Here is a 13,448-nt window from a genome sequence, read left to right as displayed (position 1 = left end):
GCTTCTCACTTAAGAAAAAACAACAACTAAAAAAGAAAGTACAGTTCAACATCCAAAATAATATTAAATCATTTCATTTATTTATAAACAGGAAGATGGTTAATACCAAGCTCACCACAATTATTAAACACCTTATATTCTCTTGTCCACCTTCCTGCCTAAGGCTGCTGTCTTCAAGTCCAAAGCAACTCTTCCTTTTTTTCCTTCAAGCTGTTTGATCTTATGCAATTATACATTTTGGTGGCTGATTTAAGCAGCCTAAGAAAAGTTTGATGTTTTTGTGCCTGGCGCTGGGTCGTCTGAGGTTGGCAGGGTGGCAGCTTAGAAAGGAAGATAGACATGAAATTGGAGAGAGAAAGGACAAAATGGAACCCACGAGGACGAGCTGGAACCTGGTTAACTTCTCACTGCCTCCAACTTTGATGGTTCAAGCGGCCTCAGGAGAAGGTGATGAGTTCATCATGGAGCTAAATACACACCTACCCCAGGAGTGCGAGAAACTGACGGGGGCTTCAGAGGGAACTTCCGGAGCTACAGGAACTGCTGTCCTGCAAACCAGGTCAGCCAGCAGAGCAGGGACAACCTGGGGGTATAAAAGTAACCATGGCTGCTGCTAAACATTCAGTTTCCCACTCCCATGCAAAATGTCTTCTGTGGCCCATGATAAACCAAAGCCATGTAGGAGAGGGGATTCTGGAAAACATAGGTCTAGCATAGCCATGCTAATGTAATGTCAATCCAGCACAGGAAGGGGAGTCAGGGACCGACTTTATGAAAGACTTCAAAGGACAATGGACACTTCCTTCTCATGACATTTCCATGCTGCTAGTTTAAAGGGAGTCAGTAGATGTGTTTACATTTTAACACAGTGTGTTAGAACTGTAACAGGCTAATATTCAACTTAATTTACATGTAAAACAATCTGAGCTCCATGCTGAAACTGAGATTTTTGATCCACCAATTAGACACATATAGCGAGGGTGAACCTGTGCCTTTTCTCCCGAGTCCTGATGTCAACTAAGTTTCTGAAGCAGTAAATAAACAAACAAATAAACAAAACACTGTCACTACAGGACCATATAGATTACAGGGTTCCCCAAACTTTTTACACAGGGGGCCAGTTCACTGTCCCTCAGACCGTTGGAGGGCCGGACTATGAAAAAAACTATGAACAAATCCCTATGCACACTGCACATATTTTAAAGTAAAAAAATACAAAAAGGGAACAAAGACAATATTTAAAATAAAGAACAAGTAAATTTAAATCAACAAACTGACCAGTATTTAATTGTGGGGCGCCGCAGACCGGAAGTGCGTCATATGACACTCTTCCGGAGCTGTGATGTGCATCCCACATCACCAGAAGTAGTACTGTATGTGAGCGATACCGCGCTTTGCAGAGCCACCACATACAGTACTTCAGGAGCACAGAATGTGGATGCATCCTGTCCTCTTCTCACTGACCACCAATGAAAGAGGTGCCCCTTCCGGAAGTGCAGCAGGGGCCGGATAAATGGTCTCAGGGGGCCAAATGCGGCCTGTGGGCCATAGTTTGGGGACCCCTGATATAGAATAACCATGTTATTAACAGTGTTATTATTCACCACATTAATATATGAGCATGTAAGATCTTCTGATAAAGGTCATGGTCAAAAGGCTTTATATGGCCCAAACTTATCATTTCCCATTGTTTTTTGTTTGTTTGTTTGTTTGTTGTGACAGAGACAGAGAGAAACAGAGAGAGGGACAGATAGAGACAGACAGACCAGAAGGGAGAGAGATGAGAAGCATCAATTCTTCGTTGCAGCACCTTAGTTTCTCATTGATTGCTTTCTAATATGTGCCTTGACCCAGGGGCTATAGCAGACCTAGTGACCCCTTGCTCAAGCCAGCAACCTTGGGCTCAAGCTAGTGAGCCTGCATTCAAGCTGGTGACCTCAGGGTTTCCAACCTGGGTCCTCCACATCCTACTCCGATGCTCTATCCACTGCGCCACCACCTAGTCAGGCATAGTTTCCATTGTTATCTAACAACCATGTTATTGTTCATCAGAGATCTTGATGGCTGGATAAGGTTCTTTCTTTAAAAATATGGATGGATTGGAGATTTTGCAAACTTAGTACCAAAGAAAATTTCTCAACTTTCTGATTATTCAGACAGTATTTAAGTTAAAATCAACTAAATAGATTACAAAAAAGACAAAACTGAGAAAAATTGTAATCTTGTGATGAAGATATAAATTGGAGCCATTGATTTAACTTTGTTTCCATTAACACTGACATTTATAATCTAGAAGCCTTACACTTCAATATATTTAGTTCAATATATATCATCATAAAATTCTATTTGCCAACCTAGATATAAAAATGGTTCAAAAACAGACATAAAGAAAGTATAAAGGTCTTCAATATGTTTACCTAGTGATTTTTAAATATTCCTTATCTTTGGGCAATATTTTTAATGTCTTAAATATTCATTAAACTGCTTTTAATGGAGCAAAGCAATAAAAATCGTTTTTCAATGATTTCATGCATGTTAATGAAACATGATACATTATAAAGCACAAGTGACTCCAGCATCTTCCTCATGTGTACAGACTCGGACACCCCATTGTCGAATTTTACACTCTTCAATAGATGATTCTCTTCCAAAACAAAATACTTCATTCAGCCATATTGGACCAGTACCTACAAAAATTAGATAAAATTGCATTAATAAGTATAATTAAGTGTTGATGTTTGAATGAACCAAAGCCATTTATTTACTCACTAATTTAACAAAATTTGCTGATCATTATCTCTATACAAGTTCTGTATTAGGATTCAAAAATTAGTCCTCTGCCTCAGAAAACATTATATTATGTCAATATGTAAAATACTAAAATCCGAAGTGAAAGAGCTATAACAAAAGTACACCGTTCTACAAAATTATAGAGTAAAGAATGATTGGTTTTCTTCATATATTTAACAAATTATTTTTATTTTTAATATTCTCTAAATTTTTTAAGTGTTTCATATATTATAGTTCTGCTCAAGATATTTTAGGAACAGAATCTTGGAAAACTTCTAAATGAATGATTTATTGGGTTTTGTTAAACACACAATACTGCAAACTTCCTAATGAATTTTCAAGAACATTTCATGCCATCAAGAAACTGATGATTTAGCAGGTAAATTTCAACCAACACCTTTGCAAAACTGGTGGAGAGTAAATAAATATGTTAGTATTGTAAACATAATAAATAAATCATTTTTCCATTTGAATCATTCTAATGTTAAAAGGTTCTCTTTCAGTCACAAGAGCTATATAAAGCATTCTTAGAAATACTAAATTCAACTTAGCAACAGATCTTTGTGTAGCTATAAAACAAAGTTAAATAAAAACTTGTTTTTCAAAGGGGCATATGTGATAGCACATATAAAAACATTGCCCTTAACTGGTTTTTTAAATAGTGTATGAGCTCAATAAGTTAACAATATATACATAATTAATAATGTGTATGCACTGTATAGTACTGTGTGCATATAATCTAAGAGTAAATTAGCAGATATTGGGAATTTTGGGATCACAATGTGGATAAAACTTGACCCTACCTTAAAAAATGGATAGAAGTTTCCATGTATAAAAAAGAAGTCATTCCATTTTGCGAAGGTAGCATGAAAATGCTGGGTATTAAAGTAGCTAGTAGTCTCCTGACATCTAAACACAGAGCATATTAATGAGGGAGAGGGAAGGTTGGATAGACATTTAGGACCATGCATAAATTTTTTTTTGAATTTTATACTGTGAGTCACAAAAAGAAATGACATCATCAGAACTATATTTTAGAATTGTCTGTCTAGCAGAAATGTGGAAGTTAAATTAAAGAAGAATCTGTCAGTTAATAAAAGGTCGATATCAACATTTTCTGTGATGACTCGTGTTTTTAACTACCTTGCAAATTAGACAGAAAATTTTGATTTCCACATATGATATAAATGAGTAAAATCACTTAATTTTTGAATAATGTGTGCCTTCATTAGAAAGATCCAAATATCAGATGAAGTTATATTTTGGTTTACATTATCAAGGTAACTAAGACATTGTATTTTTCATTTAATGTAATAGGATTCAAACAATATTTCTATCTAAAAAGCAAAGGTTATACTGGACTAACCTTTTGTAAGAGTAGTACCAGTAACCTGGAGAGCGCAAGTGGGCTTGAAATGTTCATACCAGTACCGAGCAGTTTTTAATTGAAACTTTAAGGCAGATAAATGGCTTTCATTCTATACTCAAATTACATAACTAACTTTTTTATCCCTTAGCAGCCTCTAGGATAAGTGTTATTAAAAATAATTTTTTGTTTCTTTAAATTGTGAATTTACATCTATGCCACTAAACAATTTACATTAAAAAAAATAAAATATTAGGGGCCCTGGCTGGTTGGCTCCATGGTAGAGCCCAGCGTGTGGATGTCCCGGGTTTGATTCCCAGTCAGGGCACACAGGAGAAGCGTCTAGCTGCTTCTCCACTCCTCCCCCTTCTCCCCTTCCCTCTCCCTCTCACTTCTCTCTTTCTCTTTGTCTCTTCTTCTCCCCTCCTGCAGCCAAGGCTCAATTAGAGTGAGTTGGCCGGGTCGCTGAGGATGGCTCCACAGCCTCTGCCTCAGGATCTAAAATGGCTCCAGTTACAATGCTGTAAGGGCCTCAGATGGGGAGAGCATCACCCCCTAGTGGGCCTGCTGGGTGGATCTCAGTCCCGGCACATGTGGGAGTCTGTGTCTGCCTCTCCTCCTCTCACTAAAAAAAAAAAAAGGATTAGGAATATATGATCTCAAAATCAGAACTCTTTCCAGAAATTTATTTTGGTTCCCAAATAGCTCTTACTAGGTATATCATGGTCCCTTTTGTGTTTGTGATTGTTTGTGTTGGTATGTTTATTTTTATTTTTTGTATTTTCCTGAAGTGAGAAACACAGAGGCAGAGAGACAGATTTCCACATGTGCCCAACCGAGATCCACCCGGCATGCCCACCAAGGGCTGATGCTCTGCCCATCTGGGCCATTGCTCTGTTGCAACAGGAGCCATTCTAGCACCTGAGGCGGAGGCCATGTAGCCGTCCTCAGTGCCCGGGTCAACTTTGCTCCAGTGGAGCCTTGGCTGCAGGAGAGAGATAGAGAGAAAGGAGAGGGGGAAGGGTGGAGAAGCAGATGGGCACTTCTCCTGTGTTCCCTGACTGGGAATTGAATTTGGGACATCCATACACTAGGCCAACGCTCTACCACTGAGCCAACCAGCCAGGACTGATGTATTTTTTTAAATGCTTTATATAAAGTTTATACCAACTATTTTTGGAAGTCCCAAAGGGACCTACTAAAAAATATAGGCAAATAATTACCATTGCACAAATAGTAAAACTATGTCCATGTTAACATTGAAAGGAGTCAAAAGACTGGGGCATTTTTTAAAAAATTTTTTATTAAATTTAATGCAGTGACATTGATAAATCAGGGTACATATGTTGAAAGAAAACATCTCTAGATTATTTTGACATTTGATTGTGCTGTGTACCCCTCCTCAAAGTTAAATTGTCTTCTGTCACCTTCTATCTGGTTTTCTTGTGCCCCTCCCCTCCCCCAACCCCTCTCTCCTTCTTTGCCCCATCCTCCCTCCCCCCACCCCCCACCCCTGTTGCCATCACATTCTTGTTCATGTCTCTGAGTCTCATTTTTATGTCCCTTCTATGTATGGATTCATATAGTTCTTAGTTTTTTTTCTGATTTACTTATTTCACTCCATATAATGTTATCAAGGTCCATCCATGTTATTGTAAATGATCCGAAGTCATCATTTCTTATGGCTGAGTAGTACTCCATAGTATATATGTACCAAAGCTTTTTAATCCACTCGTCCTCTGACTGACACTTGGGTTGTTTCCAGATCTTTGCTATTGTGAGCAATGCTGCCACAAACATGGGGGTGCATTTCTCCTTTTGGAGCCGTTCTATGGTGTCCTTGGGGTATATTCCTAAAAGTGGGATAGCTGGGTCAAAAGGCAGTTCGATTTTCAGTTTTTTGAGGAATCTCCATACTGTTTTCCACAGTGGCTGCACCAGTCTGCATTCCCACCAGCAGTGCAGGAGGGTTCCCTTTTCTCCACATCCTCGCCAGCACTTATTCTGTGTTGTTTTGTTGATGAGCGCCATTCTGACTGGTGTGAGGTGATATCTCATGGTGGTTTTAATTTGCATTTCTCTAATGATTAGTGATGTTGAGCATTTTTTCATATGCCTATTGGCCATCTGTATGTCCTCTTTGGAGAAGTGTCTATTCATCTCTTTTGCCCATTTTTGGATTGGATTGTTTGTCTTCCTGGTGTTGAGATTTACAAGTTCTCTATAAATTTTGGTTATTAACCCCTTATCAGATGTATTGTCATATATGTTCTCCCATTGTGTAGTTTGTCTTTTTATTCTGTTCTTATTGTCTTTAGCTGTGCAAAAGTTTTTTAGTTTGATATAGACTGGGGCATTTATACATTGCTTTTTATCACATTTATGGACATTTATACATTGTAGAAATAAACATGAGTAAAATTTTTTTGTGAAAGCTGTGTCTTTGTCATTATTGGGAGTGTGAGAAAGGTAGGGTACCATGGCTTCTGTGCCCAGGGAACCATGACACCTGCACCCACTCCACACTTTGTAGATCTAGTCATTGGATTTGGATCTCAGCAGGGAAGAATTTTCACATTCCAGGAAGAGAATGAGGAGTGAGATCTCCCAATTGCTGCAACACTAGCAGGGCCAAGTCTGCAGGGGCAGCACAAGATAGATATTATATAGTCAATGTGCTGACATGAGGGCACAAGGTTTTAGAAACCACTATAGAAGAACTCATGAATGTCAGAGTACCATTCCAAAGTAATCATAAAGAACACTTAAGCCCACTCTTTGAAGAATTTACAATGTGGCCAGAAACATTCCAGGTGCTTTTGATCTATTATCTCACTGCATCCTCAAATAACCTTAAAAAGATAAGTGCTTTCATAGTGCCGTGTTTTACTGTGGGAGGGAAGTAAAAGTCAGAAACAAGAAGGAACTTTGCTCAAGGTCACGTAGCTAATGCACGATGCAGCGTTACCCTCCCATCCACCGAGAACCAGGGTCTGTAATCAATGATTTACTGCGATGCTCTGCGTTACTGGAGTCAGGCGTTCAACAGATGTTTTGAAGGCCTACACAAGTGAGCTAAATCGAAATCCATTCTCTCTTGGACTGACCTCCTAGGGAAGGCTTCTGTTGTAGGCAGATGGAGCGACCAAGGTCACATGTGTAATTAGTTGCAGAGCTGACACTTGCATTAAGAACTCCTAGCTCTTACTCCACGGCGATGAGAAATATATTGCGCCATCCAGTAACTCGGATCTTTTCCAACGAGGAAAAGATTCAGACACAGCAAACATGTTTTCAGATACAGTGAACATACTAAGTCTTTTCACACATGACTTTTAAAATTGACTCTCCTAACAATCTTGTAAAATAATGGCAATTATCTCCATTTCACGGGGAAATAAACTGAGATGCAGAAAGGATGAATGGCTGGCTTTCTCACACAGAACAGAGCCAAGCAATAAAACACAATGACCTTTAAACCTTGGTGATATTTATCGACTACACAGAAGCCCAAATAGGGTTATAAAAATGATTTTCAAAGATCTCTCATCTTATTTTTATATTAATATATTCAGGACTATTGAGCCAAAGGGAACATTTTATTTAATATCATTCCAAATTGTTTTCTTCACTAACAATTAATGCTAAGGTAGCATAAAATAAATAAAGTTTGATCTTCATGCAGACCTCAAAGGAAAAAAAAATGTTATTTCTTTAGGTAATAACTGTTACTCAAGTATTTTGTTGTTGCTGCTGTCGTCGTTATTTTTGCCTCTAAACTATCCATTCCATTTAGTGGAAACTGATGCAAAATTGATGTGTCTGATTTTATTCTTTAATCCTATCTATCTCTCTATCTTTTTATCTATCTATCTATCTATCTATCTACCTATCAACCTACCTACTTATCTACCTACTTACCTACCAAATTACCTACAGACCTTCAATTGCCCTTAAAATTGTAGGGCTGTGGGGGGACAAATTGACTGGGTGTTTCCAGAAGCAGACAATGATTAAGTGTTGTCCACGGCCCTAGAGTTTGTGAGCTTAGTGTATGATCCTTGAGAGTATGCCTGACAGATGATATCATTTCCCTTCCATCTCTCTCTCTCTCTCTCTTTTACATGTAGATACTATTGTTCTTTGAGGGATTAAAGTTTTTTAAACCGAATCTTCAGTAACTCATCACCTTTTATGAAAAAAAGGGGGGGAATCAGGTTTTATACATTAGACAGATATATAGCAGAAAGGAGGTGTGGGATTAGCTGCTGGACAGATATGTGGGGGATAAAAATCACAGATGATTAAAAATCTGCATAAATTTAATTAAATCTAATTGTGGCTGAGTGACATGAGTTTTTTTTATCACTTTTAAGACTTCTAACACAGAAGTACTATATCAACAATCTCTCAAGGAAAACGTATTTTTCTTTTTTTTCTTTCTTTTCTAATTAAGGTTGAAGATGGAATGAAAATCAGAACAAAGAATGGTTCAACAGACTACAGTTCTGGATTCCAGTTTCGTGTTTCTGAAGAAATGACTTTCCCTAGTGTGTTACATGTGCAAAATAAAGGTGTATGGCTAAAGTCCCTCTAAAATGTCATTTACCTTTAAAATTCTATTAGGATTTCAAAAAAGCAAGCCCTTCAGACGTGAAGTTCTTAAGGATAAAGAAAAGCCCCTTCCCCAAAACACCATAATAGCTGCGTAAATTTGGGCAAATTTTGTGATGACAGCTTACATACTTTCTCTGTGAAAAACTGGGACCATGATATCTGTTTCTCACAGGCACCATGTGCACTAAATGAGATTGTGTAATAAGCACTTGTTTTATGATATTATTCCGATTTTATATTGTCTTTATTACCATATGTAACAAAATAGATATGTTAAGAATTCCAAAGGCTCTATATCGGGTTCCATAAACTCGAACCTGTAAACATCTTTTAAATTTTTCATCGTGTGTGGTGTAGTATGTAAGAATTTAAATTCCGACCCATTGAGATATTTTATTTACCTTTGAAATTATTTTTCCTCCCATTTACTAAAGCATAGTTCAAAGGTATAGTTATATATTTTTATCTCCTTCAGTTTATTCTTGTACGTTCTAAATGGAATATTTTAAATTCCACTTAGAAAACTGATTATGGAATGTAAACGGAGTAATGAATAAAAGATGACATTTATGTTTAGATTTTTTTTGTTTGTTTGCTTCTGCTCTCAAGTTTGGGGCCTCAGCAGAAAGTTCTGCAAACTGAAGAGATGTAAGTGTAGCTGCCTCTGGTCCAGCCCCTACGTCCTGCATTCGCACAGGGGCTCAGACAGGCCGGGAAGAAATTCTGGGAGTACCACCGTCCAAGTCTGCTGCAGGGAGACCCTTGGGACGAGAGATTGGGGAGCCTGCACAGGGAGAGAAAAGACTCACTCCCACTTCCCAGTGCCATGCGATGACAAACAAAATGCCTCTGTGTGCTTCCTTAATTTAACCTTTTTGTCTACTCAAGAAAAAGAAAAAGAACATTCCACTGTAGCAAAAGGCGCATCCGAACAAAGGAACCTATTTAAGGAGCATGCTTTAAGCTTTATTCCTATGAATCATTTTTCTTGCAGCTGCAAAACTAATTGTTCTTAAAGCTAACAAGGATTATCTCGGGTAAGCCAGGTTGGCTGTTTTAAAACCAGAAGGAAAAAGAACAGAGAAGAAAAACTGCATCCACAAAATTATATTCTTTCTTTAATGGGGGAATTACACAAAGAGGATAAATTCAAATATTTTTTCCTTCTTGTTTCAATTTTTTGTAATAATGTATATATAGTATTAATCTAATTCTTTTTACTGTCCTAAGAAATGACAAATAATTAAAATTCGAATGCATCTTTTTCTCTCCCCGACGCTACCACTCATCTTTCTGATTCCCTCCTCGACGCTGCATTTCAAATTGCTTTTTCTTTGCCCCCTGAGTGAAACTGTAAATTTAAGGTGGAGGGGTGGGGAAATAAGGAGGAGTTTAAGCAGCTTTGCATAAAAAGGTTATTTGCGGTGTCTAATCCAAAATCAGCTTACAATGTAAGCCTGTTTCTTAAAATAAAACGCACAATGAAGCAGGTCGTGAAATTTATTTCTGAGATTCTTTTTCTTCAGAACCCAAAGCCTCAATTTTACTACCTCTTCCCAGCTCGTCTTGCTTCATTATTTTAAAATTCTCGAAATCACTGTCCACTTGTTTGGTACTGAACTCCATGCAGGCAGTGCGCAGAGAGGAGAGGCGGCTCCTTGGGTGGAGCGGGAGATTATCCGCGTTACTGCCTGGTACACTTCAGCCACACCTCTCTCCGCGTAATAGGAAGTCACGTTCCACCTCGTGACCCTGAGAAATCACTGCTGCCACTGTACACTAGAATACAGACCTAAATCTTCTGCCTTTCAAAGAGGATGAAAAATAAACCTGTAATTACAGTTTGTGGTGATCTTTGCCATAACTGACACTTTTTTTTTTTAATGCCAGCTCTTTTAAGATTCAAAATAAATCTGGCATGGTATGATTATTACTCTCATGTACTGAAAACAGAAATTGAAGGTCTGAGACGTAAGCATCAATGCTGACGTCATCCAGCGCTTGCTCTTTCCAATTCATTTCGGCAGGCATTTGAAAGTGTGAAACAAAACCCAAAATTCTGACATGCCTTGTTGTCTTATTATAATATAACACTCTAGTACAATGTATAGAATCGCCAACTACCATAAACACACAGCCTCAATAAAAATGGACACTCATCTTAGTCAGTGTCTGAAAAAAACTCGAGAGAACTGCCCCCATATAGCCAAAAAAATAATAATGACAATAATTTCACATGAGACTAAACTCTATTGTTCCATTACCTATTTAAATAGAAAACACGCTCTTGCCAGTATTCTAGAACACATTTTCTTCCTCTTACCAGCACGTAGGACCAGAAATCCCTGCACACAGAAACAGGCATGAATAAAAGCTGTGCGGCAAAGAATATTTTACCTGTGAGACTAGAACTTCAAGGTAACGCAGTCTTTTTTTTTCTTTTTTTTTTCTTTTTTTTGTTTTGTTTTGTTTTGTATTTTTCTGAAGCTAGAAATGGGAGAGACAGTCAGACAGACTCCCGCATGCGCCCGACCTGGATCCACCCGGCACGCCCACCAGGGGCGACGCTCTGCCCACCAGGGGGCGATGCTCTGCCTCGACCAGAGCCACTCTAGTGCCTGGGGCAGAGGCCAAGGAGCCATCCCCAGCGCCTGGGCCATCTTTGCTCCAATGGAGCCTCGGCTGCGGGAGGGGAAGAGAGAGACAGAGAAAGGAGAGGGGGAGGGGTGGAGAAGCAGATGGGCGCTTCTCCTGTATGCCCTGGCCGGGAATCGAACCCGGGACCTCTGCACGCCAGGCCGACGCTCTACCACTGAGCCAACTGGCCAGGGCAAGTTAACGCAGTCTTAAAAGAGTGGTCTCCGACCGTGACTTCACCATCTATGTTTGAAACGTCAATGGAAAAAGAGCTTTGACGTCTATGGCAAAACATCTTCAGAGACGAAATAAAGCTGAGGTGCAACATCTTTTTCTTTCCTACCATAGACTATTTTGCCAAACCTTATGTTTCCTCTAATTCAGGTACGTTATTCATTAGGTTCACCTAATTAAGGTGATACTGCTGTTGCTCTGAATTTGGTTTTCTCTTTGTAACAGATAAAAGGCTTATTTTTAGATACAAGAAATTAATAACTTGTACTACCACAGGCTTGTTCCTTAAAGATACAAAGCTAAACACAGAGTTGTCAACTCTTTGGATAACATAAGGTAGAAGTAAGTCATCTTGATAAAAGTCATGTTAGTGTATTTTCACTGTTCGAGTTGAGCTATTTCCCCATGTTGATTAAATTATCTGCACAATTGGCAAACTATATTTTATTTTGTTAATGAAGGCAGGTCCTAAGACGTTGAGAGCATCACATGCTGTTATTTCTAAAACTGAAGAATTTTAACCATCGCCTCCCAGGTGAGTAGGTCAGCATGAATGACAAATGTATGCCTGCTATTAGAACTGCACCTGTTCACTTTATAAATTCTAACTGTCAAGTAATAAATCCACTTGTCCTGCTTTGGCAATCACTCTATTTTCTTCTATGTTAGTACTCTCCAACTCACCAATTGAATCTAAATAAAACTTAAATTTTAACTAGTTTGTGACAGCATATGTCATCTGAGTTTAATAGCCTTTTCATTTCATTTCTACTTTCTTGTGAAAGCCATTAAAAAAATCACACATACAATTTTTCTTCCAATCCTATATGTTTGTCTCTACTAGATTCTACATCTTAGAGAATGTCTATACTTTATTTTTTTTAAATCAAATTTTAAAAAATTACCTTGTCCAAAACTAGCATTCTTATGCACATTTCGAACACCTTGGTATCCCAAACTCCTGCAGAGGACCTGTCCACCACGCAGTTCCCAGTGGTCGTCACAAATCGTACCCCACTGGCCATCGTGGAAAATCTCCACTCTGCCTTCATGAGGGCCACTACCACCAACCAGTCGAACTGTCTTAGATGAAGCTGTAACAAAAACAAGCAAGCGTTAATGATATATTAATATAGTTTCATATTGCTTTTAAAATCCTGTTAGGTCTTTTCTTTAGTACAATAGATGCTACGATTGAAATAAATTTTAAACTTTCTAGCACCACCTACTGGTAAACAGTTTAATTGCAAGCCTGGAATTCAAAGCTGAAGAGTAAAACCTAGGATTCTCTGTTTTAACATTTATGTAACGTATTTGAGAACACTTCAAAAATTATGTTCCAATGACATTAAAATTTAACATCTATGGGTTTTTAAATTTTATGTAGATTTTTAATACTATTTAGAACCTTTAATAACAAAGTGAATATTTTGACACACTAACACAAACTGGACAACACAATCCAGTGATTTTCAATGGTATAGGAGGTGAAGGAGAAGATATTTTATAATATCATAAACACAAAAATAGATGACCAGCCTGGCCTGTGGTGGCACAGTGGATAAAGTGTCAACCCGGAACTCAGAGGTCACTGGTTCGAGGCCCTGGGTTTGCCTGGTCTAGGCACCTATGGGAGTTGATGCTTCCTATTCCTCCCCACCTTCTCTCTCTCCTCTCTCTAAAAATCAATAAATAAAATTTAAAAAAATAGATGACCAAACATCCTATCTTCTATCAAGAGAAACAGAATAACTAGAGTGGCATTTATTTAGAAATAGAAAGAATATTTCTTATTAGAAGGCTC

The 13,448-nt window shown here is 38.3% G+C and overlaps 1 protein-coding gene across 1 annotated transcript in view; it reads right to left on the bottom strand.

Moving 5' to 3' along the window:
• Positions 1-1,927: 1,927 nt before the first annotated feature.
• The window catches only part of MSR1 (macrophage scavenger receptor 1), a 77,934-nt gene continuing 66,413 nt past the window's right edge, over positions 1,928-13,448 (bottom strand). Inside the window, exons 9-10 of the mRNA XM_066380247.1 lie at positions 12,550-12,738; positions 1,928-2,687 (exon numbers count right to left, since the gene is read on the bottom strand). Of these exons, the coding sequence (XP_066236344.1) occupies positions 2,554-2,687; positions 12,550-12,738 (323 nt within the window). The 3' untranslated portion in view covers positions 1,928-2,553. The remainder of the gene's footprint in view (positions 2,688-12,549; positions 12,739-13,448) is intronic.

Source organism: Saccopteryx leptura, chromosome 4 (assembly GCF_036850995.1).
Source record: "Saccopteryx leptura isolate mSacLep1 chromosome 4, mSacLep1_pri_phased_curated, whole genome shotgun sequence".
In the NCBI taxonomy this organism is placed as follows: domain Eukaryota; kingdom Metazoa; phylum Chordata; class Mammalia; order Chiroptera; family Emballonuridae; genus Saccopteryx; species Saccopteryx leptura.
Note: the sequence above shows the minus strand (reverse complement) of the source record. Positions and strands in the feature narration are given on the sequence as shown.